Genomic DNA, 13,043 nt, shown 5'->3' with positions numbered 1-13,043 from the left:
GTAGTGCTGGAACAGCAGGCAGGGCACCCAGATTTAGATGTTCCTGACAAGGATCTGGCAGTCCACGTACCAATTAATGGCAGACCCAGGAACAATGTATGCTGCAAGTTTCTTCCCTCGTGACGTTTATTTTCCTTTCCGTTATCAACATCCAAATGGTGTTTAAAAACATTCCTGTTCACCCAAGGATTTGATGATGATAATTTTATTATACCCTGCCCACCAGGCTGGGTTTCCCCAGCCACTCTGGGTGGCTCCCAACAGAATATTAAAAACATGATAAGACATCAAACATTAAAATCTTCCCTAAACAGGGCTTCCTTCAGATGTCTTCTAAAATTCAGATGGTTGTTTGTTTCTTTGACATCTGATGGGAGGGCGTTCCACAGGGCTGGCGCCACCACCGAGAAAGCCCTCTGCCTGGTTCCCTGTAACTTCGCTTCTCACAGTGAGGGAACCGCCAGAAGGCCCTTGGAGCTGGACCTCAGTGTCCAGGCTGAACAATGGGGGTGGAGATGCTCCTTCAGGGATACTGGGCTGAGGCTGTTTAAAATGTATTTATTTTTATTTATTCATTCATTAGAGTGGGATAGAAATTTTGAGGAGAGCATTCCTGGGTCAGGCCCGAGTCCAGCATCCTGTTCTCCACATTGACCAAATAGATGCATGGCTCTTGGAAGTTTGCAAGCAAGACTTGAGGATAATCGAATCCAAAATGGCCGCTGTAGCTAATTTGCTAATTCTTAATTTTTCCGGTATCTTCCGTCCTGCTTCTTGCTTAATATTGCTTGACTAGCTCAGCTGGGTGCCAGCTTTAAGTGACGTGTTCCTCTTTTCGTTTTGCTCGCGGGGTGTTTAGGCTCATGGGCACAGATGCTCATAAGACCCAGATCACGGATTGCTGCACCAACGCTGGCTGCAAGCTGCTCGCTACTGTCTCCCTGGATGGCCACCTCAAGGTATTTGCTCTCTTCCAAACTTTTCCTTCCAACTTGTTTCTGTCCCAGCTTTAAGGGGGATGACGGCCATTTTGACAAAGGCCACATGCTAGAGCACTATTACACTGCTTTAAACAGTTTGAAAAGTTGAAGAATTCTGGAAACTGTAGATTAAGAGTGCTGAGAGTTGTTAGGAAACCCCTACACACCTCACAGAGCTACAGTTTCCAGAGTCCCCTGGGAATGTGGATTGATTGATAAACCACTCTGGGGATTGTAGTTCTGCCAGCAGTTTACTTGCATAATCAGGGTATAGAGGTGGGGACAGATACTCTGTCGTGTGCAAGTAATTACAGAACGCTTCCTTAAGGGGATGGGAAAAAACTTATGGATTGCCAGTAGTGACACACTTTTATTTTTTAACAGGGAAGGAATCCTTTTAGTATGCAGTAGCGATAATGCTTGTTTGTAATTTTCTTTTTCAGCTCTGGGAATCTACTCATGGTCAGCTGACACATGAACGAGACTGCTTGTGTCCTTTGAACTGTGTGGCCTTTCACCCCGGGGGTCAATTGGTCGCTACCGGAGGGTGGGACAGAACTGTCACCGTCCTGGATGCTAATGAGATGAGTGTGACCTCGGTGAGGAAGGGGGAAATATTCTAAATATTGTTGGTTAGGGGTGGGTTAAAGAGATCAAGATAATGAAAACAGAGGCAGCTTTCAGATTTCAGCCAGTGTGGTGTAGTGGTTAAGAGCGGTAGTCTCGTAATCTGGAGAACCGGGTTCGAGTCTCCACTCCTCCACATGCAGCTGCTGGGTGACCTTGGGCCAGTCACACTTCCTTGAAGTCTCTCAGCCCCACTCACCTCACAGAGTGTTTGTTGTGGGGGAGGAAGGGAAAGGAGAATGTTAGCCGCTTTGAGACTCCTTAAAGGGAGTGAAAGGCGGGATATCAAATCCAAACTCTTCTTCTTCTTCTTCTAGTCTATTTCAGAGATTGGAGAATCTGTGATCTTCAGATGTTGCCAAACTCCTATTAGTAAAGTCATTTAAATAACACAGCTGGAGTCTGGAGAGAAAAGTCCTGATAACACTTGACTGAGGAAAATGAACAAAGCAGCATATAATTTGAGAAACAGAAAATAGGGAGATGTTCAGCCAAATATACAGGGGAAAACTCTCTCAGAACTACACAGCCAATCAGAGCATGGGATACCTCACTAGAAATCATGCCACTCTGCTAAGCCTCTGATAACAGAATTAACCTTTAAGTTACAAATTGAAGCATCCCTGCTGTTTCACTTCTGACAACCACAACTCCCCTGATCCATTGCCTCTGCTGGCAGAGGGGGCTGATGAGAGTTGCACTCCAGCCACATATGCTGAGTCACAGGTTCCCCATCTTGATGCACCTCCTTCAGAACGGAGCAGCTTTTTTGACTCCTGTTTCCCCTTACAGGTGATGAAAGGCCACGATGCCTCCATCCATTCCATTTCCTTCTCCTCGGCTGGAAATGTTTTGGCAGCAGGAACCCTGATGGGATCTGTCCATCTCTGGTCGTGGCAGGAGGCTGTTGTCTTGAAAACATTTTCAAGTCACTCGGGTTGTGTCTCTGTTGCTCTGTTCCTCCCAGGGGGTGAACTGCTCACAGCAGGAGAAGATTGCAAGGTGGTAATAATAATAATAATAATAATAATAATAATAATAGTAATAATAATAATAATAATAATAATAATAATAAAATTTGTATTGATTGGCAATGGGTGGAATGTTGGGAAGAAATATACGGAGAGTTGGGTGTATCCCATAGCTGTCAACTTACAGATTTGAAAATAAGGGACCAGCAGCCTCGAAAATAAGGGATCAGCAGCCAAAATAAGGAATTTTGCCTAGTTTATGAGTTCCATCGGCCCTTCCCCGCCCGAGAGGGAGGGAGAGAGATTCTCGCCCATGCCACCCACAAGCCCGACATGAGGCTGTTGTGGCGCCGTGACGGCCGCTGAAGCACCGCCCTTCTGCATCCCTCCCCATCCCCTCCTCTTCCTCCTCCTTCAGGCCGCCTCCTCAGCCGCCACTGCTGCTGCGGCCTCTGGCTTCCCTTGGCAGTGCGGCGGAAGTCTTGCAAGAGAGGGGCTGCCTGCTCGCCCGCCACCACCCGTCTCCTCACGACGCGCCCCTGAGGGGGAAAAGGGTGAGACAGAGACGCAGCGGCTCGTGCACGCGCTCTCCTGAGGCGGAGTACCCCGAGCCGCTGCTTCCCTCCTGAGCCGGGCGAGCATGAAACCCAGGAAATTTAAGGGACGTCATCAATCTGGGACAGCAGCGGGACATGGCACTGGGATAAGGGAGCTTCCCGCCAAATAAGGGATGGTTGACAGCTATGGTGTATCCTTTCCAGAATCTTGGGAATTGTAGCTCCATGGGGTGGTCACTCTTAACAAACTTCAGTTCTCAGGATACTTTGGGAGGGTAGCAGGGAAGCTATGACTGTTCATACAAGGTGTGACCGGAACGTTCGGAGAATGGCCACAGAAATCGGACAGCGAGAAATATTCAAACGTACAATCGGCATTGGAAACCCACAAAATACTCACAATTGTGTATGGAGAGTAATCTGTAACTCGAAAGACAGTGTATGAGTGATTTAAGTGTTTCTGTGAAGGGCGGAAAACCATCAAAGATGACCCTTGGTCTGGCAGACTGCCGACAAGCAGAACGTCGGCAAATGTCGACAGAGCTCGTGAGTTATTGATGCAGGATTGACATTTGTCCGTCCAAATGATGGCGAAAGAATTGCACAGTCCACGTGAAATCATCACTGAGGTTACTGAGTTGTCCCACCTTCCATATTCTCCCGATCTGCCCCACCGGATTTCTTTCTTTTTCCAAAACTCAAATCTGTACTGAAAGGGCACAGATTTTCCAACATTTCACATGTCCAAAGTGCTGTGACGAGGGAATTGAAAGCAGTACGAAAAGAGGACTTCTCCAGAAGCTTCCAACAGTTCTACGGACGTTGTCAACGGAGCATTGTATCAGAGGGGTTCTACATTGAAGGCCTGTAAGGCATGTACATTCAAATATTTCTCGCTATCCGATTTCTGTGACCATTCACCAAATTTTCTGGTCACACCTTGTAGAATCACAGAATTACAGAGCTGGAAGGGACCCCTGAAGTGTTTAAGTAGGATAATAGTGCTTTAAACTGTGTGGATGCGGCCACTGAAGAGAGAGTGAGTGTTAACATTGCAGGAGGGATCTCTTCTCAGTATGGTGTGTGCATGTCTTTGTGCCTAGCATAACTGACTTTGTGCGTTCTGAGTTGCATACTGAGAGCCAGTGTGGTGTAGTGGTTAAGAGTGGTGGACTCGTAATCTGGTGAACCGGGTTCGATTCCCCACTCCTCCACATGCAGCTGCTGGGTGACCTTTGGCTAATCACACTTCTCTGAAGCCTCTCAGCCTCACTCACCTCACAGGGTGTTTGTTGTGGGGGAGGAAGGGAAAGGAGATGGTTAGCCGCTTTGAGACTTCTTCGGGTAGTGATAAAGCGGGACATCAAATCCAAACTCTTCTTCTTCTTGCAGGTCCAGCTTTGGGCAGGTCACCAGGGGCAACTGTGGAGAACCTTGCTGTCAGCAGTCTCCTCCCCAGCTCTGTGCACTGCAGCCAATCCCGATTGCAGCCGCTTCGCTGTGGGGCACCATTCGGGAGACCTCCGGGTCTTCACACAACTTTGGCGTACGTTTTGCATTTGTCTCCTTAAGCCATTTGAATCCTCGACGAAACCCTGCGGCCTCCCATATGTTGTTGGATTTCCGCTCCCATCAGCCTTGGCAAGAGCAGCCCGGTGGTTAGGCAATATGGGAGGTGCAGTCCAACAACATCTGAAGGGCACCATATTTGCTGTTCCTGGTGTTAATAATGATGATGTATATGCTGCCCATCTTACTTGGTTCCCCAGTAAGAATTGCTGCCCAGGTGCAATACTGGTCTTCAGCGCTCCCAAGTTCTTCCATTTTATTTCTGTCTCTCTTAGACGCTCCACTGCCCCACAGTGGTGCAACGGGGGTTGCTTTCTGTAGCCTGGCCTGGCTGGACAGCCTCCACCTGGTTGGGGGCAGCAGCGACGGGTCCCTGTACGTCACAAACACCTCCCAGTACAGCCGCCTTTGCCTCCGTAAGCTGCAAGGCCACAAAGGAGCCGTGACGGGCCTCGCCGTCTTCGAGAAGCTGGTGGCGTCGGTGTCAGGTGATTTGGAGAAGAAGCCCCTGGTGGGAGGCGTTACGTTGCTTACCTTTCTCCATCCTTGCCTCTCCTTAGGGCTTCAGCCAGAAGCTGTAGATGAAAGGAAGGGAAAGTTTGCAGGGCTGGATAATGCAGGGGTTGATTTAGATGACCTAAGTAGCTTCTCTTTTGCCTTGCAAACTGCATGACAGTGGAAGGAGAGAGGGAAGCTTGTAGTAAGAGGCAGAGCTGATGCGGGCTTTGGGCTTAAGCTCCAGTTATCATGTGGGCCCATTGTGTTTTTCCCCCCGTCTGAAAAACCTTGGTGATCCACTTTCAGTCATTGTAGGACTATATTGAGTTTAGATGGACCCAATACTCTTGGTAAGAGCTTCCTATCTTCCTTCCTTCCTTCCTTTTTCCTCCCTCTCCTGTTGTGTTCTGGCTATACCAGCCTACTCGAGAACCGCTTGTGTTGAGATTTCTCCAGAGCCTAGGAAGTGATTGGTGCCTCAGGGATGGGTGCCCCTCCCTGGCTTGCTTCTGCACTTTCTAGAATAGGCCTTCAAAAAGTTGGCTTTCTTTGCTGGCCCAGTGACTTGGCTGGTCATGAAAGTGGAGCAACTTCTATCAGGGCAACTAGGGTCCTGCATTGTCAAAGTCTGTGGGAAAGCAAGGCCAGAGACCTAGACGGAAGCAGCTTGCTGCAGTCGCCATGTTGTTAGGGGTGTCCATGGCAAAGGAGAAGCTGGCTGCACAGCCCTGTCTTCCATCTGGGTCAGTGAGGACTGAGTAGAGTCCCGAGGGTCAGACATAGAGGCCTGGAGGCCTCCCCTCCTGATCCCTCAGTCTGAGGCCACCATTCTTTCACCAGAATTTCCCCCCTCATATTCTTTTTCTCTTTTCTAGAGGATTTCACTGTCCAGCTGTGGTTTTCAGAGACTCTGAGACCAACGGATCCTGCTGCAGATGCTGACACCCTGCCCCTTGCCGTCCTCCGGGGTCACACCGGGGGGGTTACATGCTGCGCCTTCAGCCTTGACGGCCGCTACCTTGCCACAGGAGGCAAAGACCGGGTAAGGCAGCCTTGTCTTGAGGAGGCCCAGCAGGGGTGGCACAGAGCAGCTTCCTTGATCTTCCCCTTGCAATGCACACCTTTGAATAGATGTTGATATGCGCTCAGAGCAATTGTGAGGCTCAGCTGGCCTAACTAATATCTCAGTGGGCAAGCCTGTGCACCAAACGAGATGCCCCAGAATCCTTTGCAACATACTTCTTGGCAGAGGAGATGCTGTGGCAGAGGCAGGAAACCTTTTTCAGCCTGAGGAGCTGCATTGCCTCTGGGGCAAACTTTTGAGGGACCCATGCCAGTAATGTGCAGGGCCAGAAGTAAGCAGAGCAACAGATACAAATTTTGCCTCTTGTGCAGTGGGCAAGTGTCTGCACCCCACCCCTTCCTACATCCAGGCAAGCAAGCAGCACTATCGGAGTTCAGTGACACACATTCTAGCCAGGCAAAAGTATTCAAGGGACGGTGCAGAGCAGGGACATGGAGTGGGAGTGGCCCAAGGAGAGTCTTGAGGGCCACACAGAAAAACCCAGAGGGCCACATTCGGCTTCCAAGCCAGAGGTTGGTCATCCCTGTGATATGAAAAGGCAGAAAGTGGAGAAAAAAATACTGCTTTTGGAGGCGGAGCAGAATAAGGAACAGGGCAAAAGACTGGTGTAATGTTAACAAAACGTAGATTCTTATTTTATTTTTTCCACTGTGTTCCGCTCCGGTTTTCAGGCCTTGTTTCTCTGGGATGTCAGGGACCCCTCCCAGAAGACCCCTTCCCTCTGGCGCTCCATGCTTTTCTGCCACCAGGACTGGATCTCCTGCTGCGTCTGGGCAGGCCCGATGTTGGTGAGTTTGGACGGCCACTGCACGGAGTAGGTGGGTAGGTGGGCTTTTCATGCACGAAGAATCCCAGAAATGGAGGGGGGAGGACCAAACAGAGCCAGCTTACACCCTTCCCAAAGGGCAGGTCTGGGCACCCACCTATTTAACCTAGCAGCTCTTTGCAGTAGCTCATCCTGCATGCAGTTGGCTCCTGCATGCAGTGAGTGGGGAGGAAAGCTAGTGTTTGGGCACAAGGGGAGCTAACAAGCTGCTTTTGGGTTGTCTTGGACTCCCAGCTCTCATCAGTTGCAACCAGCAGGGCCAATAGTAGACATTTATTATTTGGATTGAAAGGATGGCCCAGTAGGGATGGGAGAAGGCAGGGATTTCAGTTCTGACCTGTATTCATCATACTTTTCACTGTTTCCATTACACTGCAGTTTAGTTTCTGCTAAATGTTACATGTTCTCTGTTAAACATAAATTACAAAACTGTTTACATAACTTACGTAACTTACATTTATTTGAGTGTCAAAATGATGGCAAAAAGTCATCAATTACATATCCTTTGTGGACTTCCAAACAACGTGAATGAATCCCACAACAGGCAGACATGTGAATTGCAGTATTTGTTCACTTCCTTTTCTACGTTCCTCTGAATTCTCTGGCATCCCCAGTCCTCGGACCAGGCACCAGTGAAGGGCCCTTGTCAGGGTGTTGGGACGGTGGCAGCTGCCCCAAGGATGCTAGGTGCTGATACTGGCTTTGATGTGTTTGGTACCCTGGTGATAACTTGCTGACTGATTATTTGGAACATCTGATTCCTCCTGTCATCTTCCAATGGGGAAATTGAGGTGGTTGGGAGTATCACCCACAGCAGGTCTCCTAAATCTAGTAGCCTCTGATGTACATCCCACCATTTCTAACTTCCTGCCTGTCCTTTGCATTGTTCCCCAAACAGCTCACTGGCTCCAACGACTGCACCGTCTGCCTCTGGGATCCCAAAACTGGCCAGCGCCTCCAGGAATTCCTGGGCCACCAAAGCCCAGTATGCAGTGTCATGAGTGAGGTAGGCAATAGAATCCTTCTGAGGTTTCGTCCTTAATTTTCCTACCTTGGCCCTAGACGCTTTCCTGAATTCTGCAAAGCACGCTACGTTGGGCTTTGCAGATTCTAAAATGAAGAGGTGGCAAGTCACAGAACATCCTCTTCTTCATCTGCCTGAAATGGCACCTGAGGGGACAAACCAGATGTAGCGTTAAAGACATGTTTGCTTTTAATGTGCATATTTTTCTGGGTGGGGCTGGAGGGAGTTGTACTCCAAAACCTCTGGGGAACGCCAGGGTGGGTGAAGGCTGCAAATAGCAACGGCGGTGGGTGGGAGAAAAACCTATCTAAGTTGCCTTCTCTTCCCCTCCTGAAGAGAATCCCTCCTTTTTTGGAAAATGCCATATTTGCATTGGGAGGAAATCTCCCACAGATACCAGCCGCCACAGCGAATCCTTACATTAAAAAGCAAAAACAAAGAAACGCTGCTGTACAGGTTAAATCAGAGCATTGCAGAGTTGGAAGGCACCAGGAGCTGGTTTATCTAGTGCAGCCCCTGTCAGTGCAGGAATCTCTTGTCCAGCGTGGGCCTGAGCTATCCCAGCTGAGTACAGATACATCTTACCATCTTGCATAGTTTGGCCTTGAGTGTCTTATGGATGCCATTAAAAAAACCTCAGTGCTGTTCCCAGGTCCTCCCAGGTCCATTCTAGTCTCCCCAACTCTATTATTGACCTTGTGTCTGTGGCCTATCCTGCCTTGGCTCCCCTTTTTCATCCTGGGTACCACATTCCATTCTGGGCAGGCTTCCTGGGGCCACATGCCAGTGGTGGGTGGGGCCAGAGGCAAAAGTGGGTGGAGCAACAAATGTAAATGTTCCCCGCACAACGCCCCCTTCTCCATCCATGCAAGCAAGAAGCACTATCAGAATGCAAGGGCCTGTTCCATCCAGGCAAAACCACTTGGGGCAGTGAAGTGAGGGGTGCGGCCTGCAGGGAGGAACCCCTGGCCCTGAGGTTCCCCATCCCTGCCTTAACTCTGTGCATGGAACGCTTGTTGCAGTCGTCCTCTGGATAAATATGCATGGCCTTGGTTCATCCCTTGTTGACTGCTACTCTTTCTGGTTCCTGTGACAGAAAGAACACGTGTTCTCCGTGGGCAGGGATGGGATGCTGGTGGCGTGGAACCGACAGGGGTTGGAGATGACTCGCTTCCTGGCTCACCCTGACCGGGCCAACCACTGTGCAGGCTTCAGAGATCCACGTAAGATACTTCAGCCACCACTTTTTGAAAATCCAGGGAAGGGAAATGAGCTCTGAAATTCTGGTCTCTGTTACTTGACCATATGATACATATGATAAATGCAGATTTGCATTTATTTTAGATGAGCATATGGTTAAGGTTCACACGAATATGTACAAGTTTGAATGCTCAAATTGTTCACTGTCCAAGTAAGGTATTGCAAGCAGCCCTTTCAAGACTGTAGATATGAGGTGTCTAGCAGATTTTGAACTTGGTAATGTAAGAATACCAAGGTCTGACAGGGGGCTGTGGGTTGCTGAGGAGTTTGACCTCTCTGAAGAAGCTTAGCTTAATTACATGACTGAAGACCTCTCTTTGGTTCCTGCAAAGTCACCTCCTCGTGAGAAAGTTGGCTCTTTTTAGTTGCCAGTTAGATGTGGAAGATTTTAGTGAATGTGGAAATAATAATTTTATTATTGGTCAGATATGATTTTATAAATAGCCAGGATTAAAGAAAAAATGTGAGAACAGATTTTCAAAGTGGGGAAGTATTGCCCTTAAAATTGGGCAGTGAGGGGTATTGTCACTTGGAACAGCTGACCTGCCTTTTGCCCTCTGCCCTACCTTCATAAACATGGTGTTAGTACATTTCTTCTTTTTTTTCTTTTCACAGGGGAAAAAGAGTTTATTTTGGCTGCAGCTGGCGGTGATGGCACAGTGAAACTTTGGAAGCCCCTGAAGGTGAGAGATGGGGGGAATATGTGTGTGTGTGTGCGTGTGTAGATTTGATGTACTAAACTAACATTCGCCAACCTTGTTCTCTCCAGATGTTTTGACTATAACTCCCACCAGCCCCTAGTCAGTGTTCTGTGCTGTCTGATGGGAGTTGTAGTCCAGAACATCTGGAGAGAGCACCAGGTTGGCGAAGGCTGCCCTAAACAAAAATGCCCTTGAAAATTTGGCTGGTGATTTGACTTCTCAAAGACTCTGCAGTTACTTGCGTTAATGGCAGCCTGTTATCCATAGTTGCCTAATAAATATCTTAACGTTTACCTGTTAGGCTCTATTCCCACCCACCCCAAAAAAACAACCCACAACCTCTTGGCTACACTTGTAAGGCTGGGCAAACCAGCCACAGCAGCAGTTTGAAGGTCTCGTAAATGTCATACACATCACCTCTTCTGAGGCTGTGTACCCAACACACCTTTTAAAGCACATTCCAAGCACACTCTTTCCCTCAAGGGATTCTGCACACAGTAGTTTACCCCTCGCAGAGGGACAAGTCCCAGCAGCCCTTAACAAACTACAGGGCCTCTGAGGGAAAGTGTGCTTGGCATGTGCTTCAAAGGTACAGCTTGGGCACACCCTGGGCTTGTCTGCCTCTCACAAATAGGGCATGCATGAGGGGAAAGTGACAAAAGTTGGCTGAACTTCAGAGCTGCTGGAACACTTACTGAGAACTAGGTTAGAATATGGCTTAAACTCTTCTTAACTGATGGATCAAGGTATCATTCTTGTTGTTAGTGGATAGGAGCCAACCTGGTCTGCCCTGCACCTGTTGTTGTTGCTTAGTCATTTAGTCGTGTCCGACTCTTCGTGACCCCATGGAGCAGAGCACGCCAGGCACTCCTGTCTTCCACTGCCTCCTGCAGTTTGGTCAGACTCATGTTCATAGCTTCGAGAACACTGTCCAACCATCTTGTCCTCTGTCGTCCCCTTCTCCTCAATCTTTCCCAACATCAGAGTCTTTTCCAGGGAGTCTTCTCTTCTCATGAGGTGGCCAAAGTATTGGAGCCTCAGCTTCAGGATCTGTCCTTCCAGTGAGCACTCAGGGCTGATTTCCTTAAGAATGGATAGGTTTGATCTTCTTGCAGTCCATGGGACCCTCAAGAGTCTCCTCCAGCACCAGAATTCAAAAGCATCAATTCTTCGGCGGTCAGCCTTCTTTATGGTCCAGCTCTCACTTCCATACATCACTACTGGGAAAGCCCTGCACCTACACCATAATAATCTCTCCCTCATGGGCAACTCTTGGCACCTAGACCCAAGTCCTGTTCTGCCTCCCAGCTCCTTGCTCACTCGTTTCCTGTTTCCTCGCAGCTGGCGGAACCTGACGTCTTCCCTGGCCACTGCGCTGCCATCTGTGGGGCTGCTGCTTCCCCAGCATCTTCCTCTTTCCTGACAATATCCAAAGACAACACAGTCCGAGTGTGGGCTGCCCCCAAGGAAAAGGGTTAGTATCGGGGTAGGGGGCCTTCTCGCAGCTCCCTGCTCTTCCTGCATTTGTAGGTCGAACCAAAAGGTTGGTTGGGAGCACAGTTGCTTGTGTTTTGCGTCCGTTACCAAAGAGCCCATCTGCCTTATATCGAGGGAGGCCATTGGTCCACCTAGCTCAGTATTGTCTATGTGGATTGGCTCTGGGCTCTCCAGAAATTCAGGCAGATTCTTCCTAGCCCTCCTTAGCGATTGAAACCGGGAGTCTTCTGCATGCAAGGCAGTTAAGCTCTCCCACTGAGCTTACAGGCCTCCCCACATTTAATGACCAATTTGGGTGTGTTCATTTGTTGTTAGAATTTTGTGTCCACACGATTAAACCAGCTGTGTTTGGAGTGGAGGGTGGAGAGATTTCCAGCTGACCTCTCACGACGACACATTGTGGCTCCACCCTTTCCCCTCACTGTGCTCATTAGGGTCGCACAAACACCATCCATTTCAAGCACACACCCCAAGAATCCTGCGAACTACCCCCTCACAGAGCTGCAATTCCCAGTGCCCTGGACAAACTACGGTTCTCAGCATTCTTGGGGAGAAGTTGCACGTGTGCATGTGACCAAATACGCTTTTTAAAACTGCAAATTGGTTGGTCCCAGCTGATCATTGTCTTGCTGAGCTGTTTTCCCCCTTGCTCACCAACAGGAGCCTCCAAAGACCTTCCCTCTCACCACGGTGCCGTCACGGCCTTGGCCTGGTCCCCCGATGGGGACTTCGTTTTGTCTGGTGGGGAACGCGGAGACCTGGTCCTCTGGCACAAAGCCAAGGCAGTGGAGAAAGTGAAGGTAAGCCCAAGGGTGCTGGACTCCCCAACATCATCTGAAGGGCCACAGCTTCCTCACCCCTCACCTCTCCAGTGCTGGAAAGCAGGCTTGGAGGGAGAAGCCTCCACCTGGTGGCCAGAAGAGGGACTTGCAAACTGAGAATCATAGAGTTGGAATGGATTTTTGAGGGTCATTCAGTCCCAACCCCCTGCAGTGCAGGGATCTTTTGCCCATCGTGGGGCTCGAACCCATGGCCCCAAGATTGAGAGTCTTGTGCTCTACCAACTGAGCTATCCAAATGCACCTTAGGCTTCGTCCAGCCCTTCAGTATAGCAAACCATTGGCTTTGCTTCTTTCACCACCCAGGCCAGCCAGCGTTGCATCAGTGCCTTAGCCTTCACTTCCAGCCGCACCATCCTTGTGGCAGCTGATGGGATCAACCTCTGGTACATAAGCAGGCAGCGCGATGGAACCATCAGGTAAGTTTGCACAAACCGTCCCAGGACTGCTGGGTCTCCATTGTGAGCCACTTGTCCTGGGAGTGCCTGACTGCACGATGGAGCTTTCAGCCCCATAACCAAGAGAGAGCTCCTCTGGGCCTCTGCTTCTCCACAGCTGTGGCTCCACAGCATGTCGCTGATCCTGAGTTTTTTTGTATTCTTCTCTCTGT

General features: G+C 49.4%; 1 protein-coding gene across 3 annotated transcripts in view; it reads left to right on the top strand.

Annotated features, from left to right (window-relative positions):
- TEP1 (telomerase associated protein 1) overlaps positions 1–13,043 on the top strand; it is a 55,600-nt gene that overhangs the window by 38,157 nt on the left and 4,400 nt on the right. For all 3 annotated transcript variants that reach the window (XM_083710509.1, XM_083710510.1, XM_083710508.1), the window contains exons 38-50: positions 860–959; positions 1,424–1,579; positions 2,400–2,609; positions 4,528–4,681; positions 4,980–5,192; positions 6,078–6,244; positions 6,958–7,074; positions 8,011–8,118; positions 9,233–9,359; positions 10,012–10,079; positions 11,439–11,571; positions 12,255–12,394; positions 12,740–12,852. In XM_083710509.1, the coding sequence (XP_083566635.1) occupies positions 860–959; positions 1,424–1,579; positions 2,400–2,609; positions 4,528–4,681; positions 4,980–5,192; positions 6,078–6,244; positions 6,958–7,074; positions 8,011–8,118; positions 9,233–9,359; positions 10,012–10,079; positions 11,439–11,571; positions 12,255–12,394; positions 12,740–12,852 (1,806 nt within the window). The remainder of the gene's footprint in view (positions 1–859; positions 960–1,423; positions 1,580–2,399; positions 2,610–4,527; positions 4,682–4,979; positions 5,193–6,077; positions 6,245–6,957; positions 7,075–8,010; positions 8,119–9,232; positions 9,360–10,011; positions 10,080–11,438; positions 11,572–12,254; positions 12,395–12,739; positions 12,853–13,043) is intronic.

This window comes from Podarcis gaigeae (genome assembly GCF_964106915.1).
Source record: "Podarcis gaigeae genome assembly, chromosome: 13".
Taxonomy (NCBI): Eukaryota; Metazoa; Chordata; class Lepidosauria; order Squamata; family Lacertidae; genus Podarcis; species Podarcis gaigeae.
Note: the sequence above shows the minus strand (reverse complement) of the source record. Positions and strands in the feature narration are given on the sequence as shown.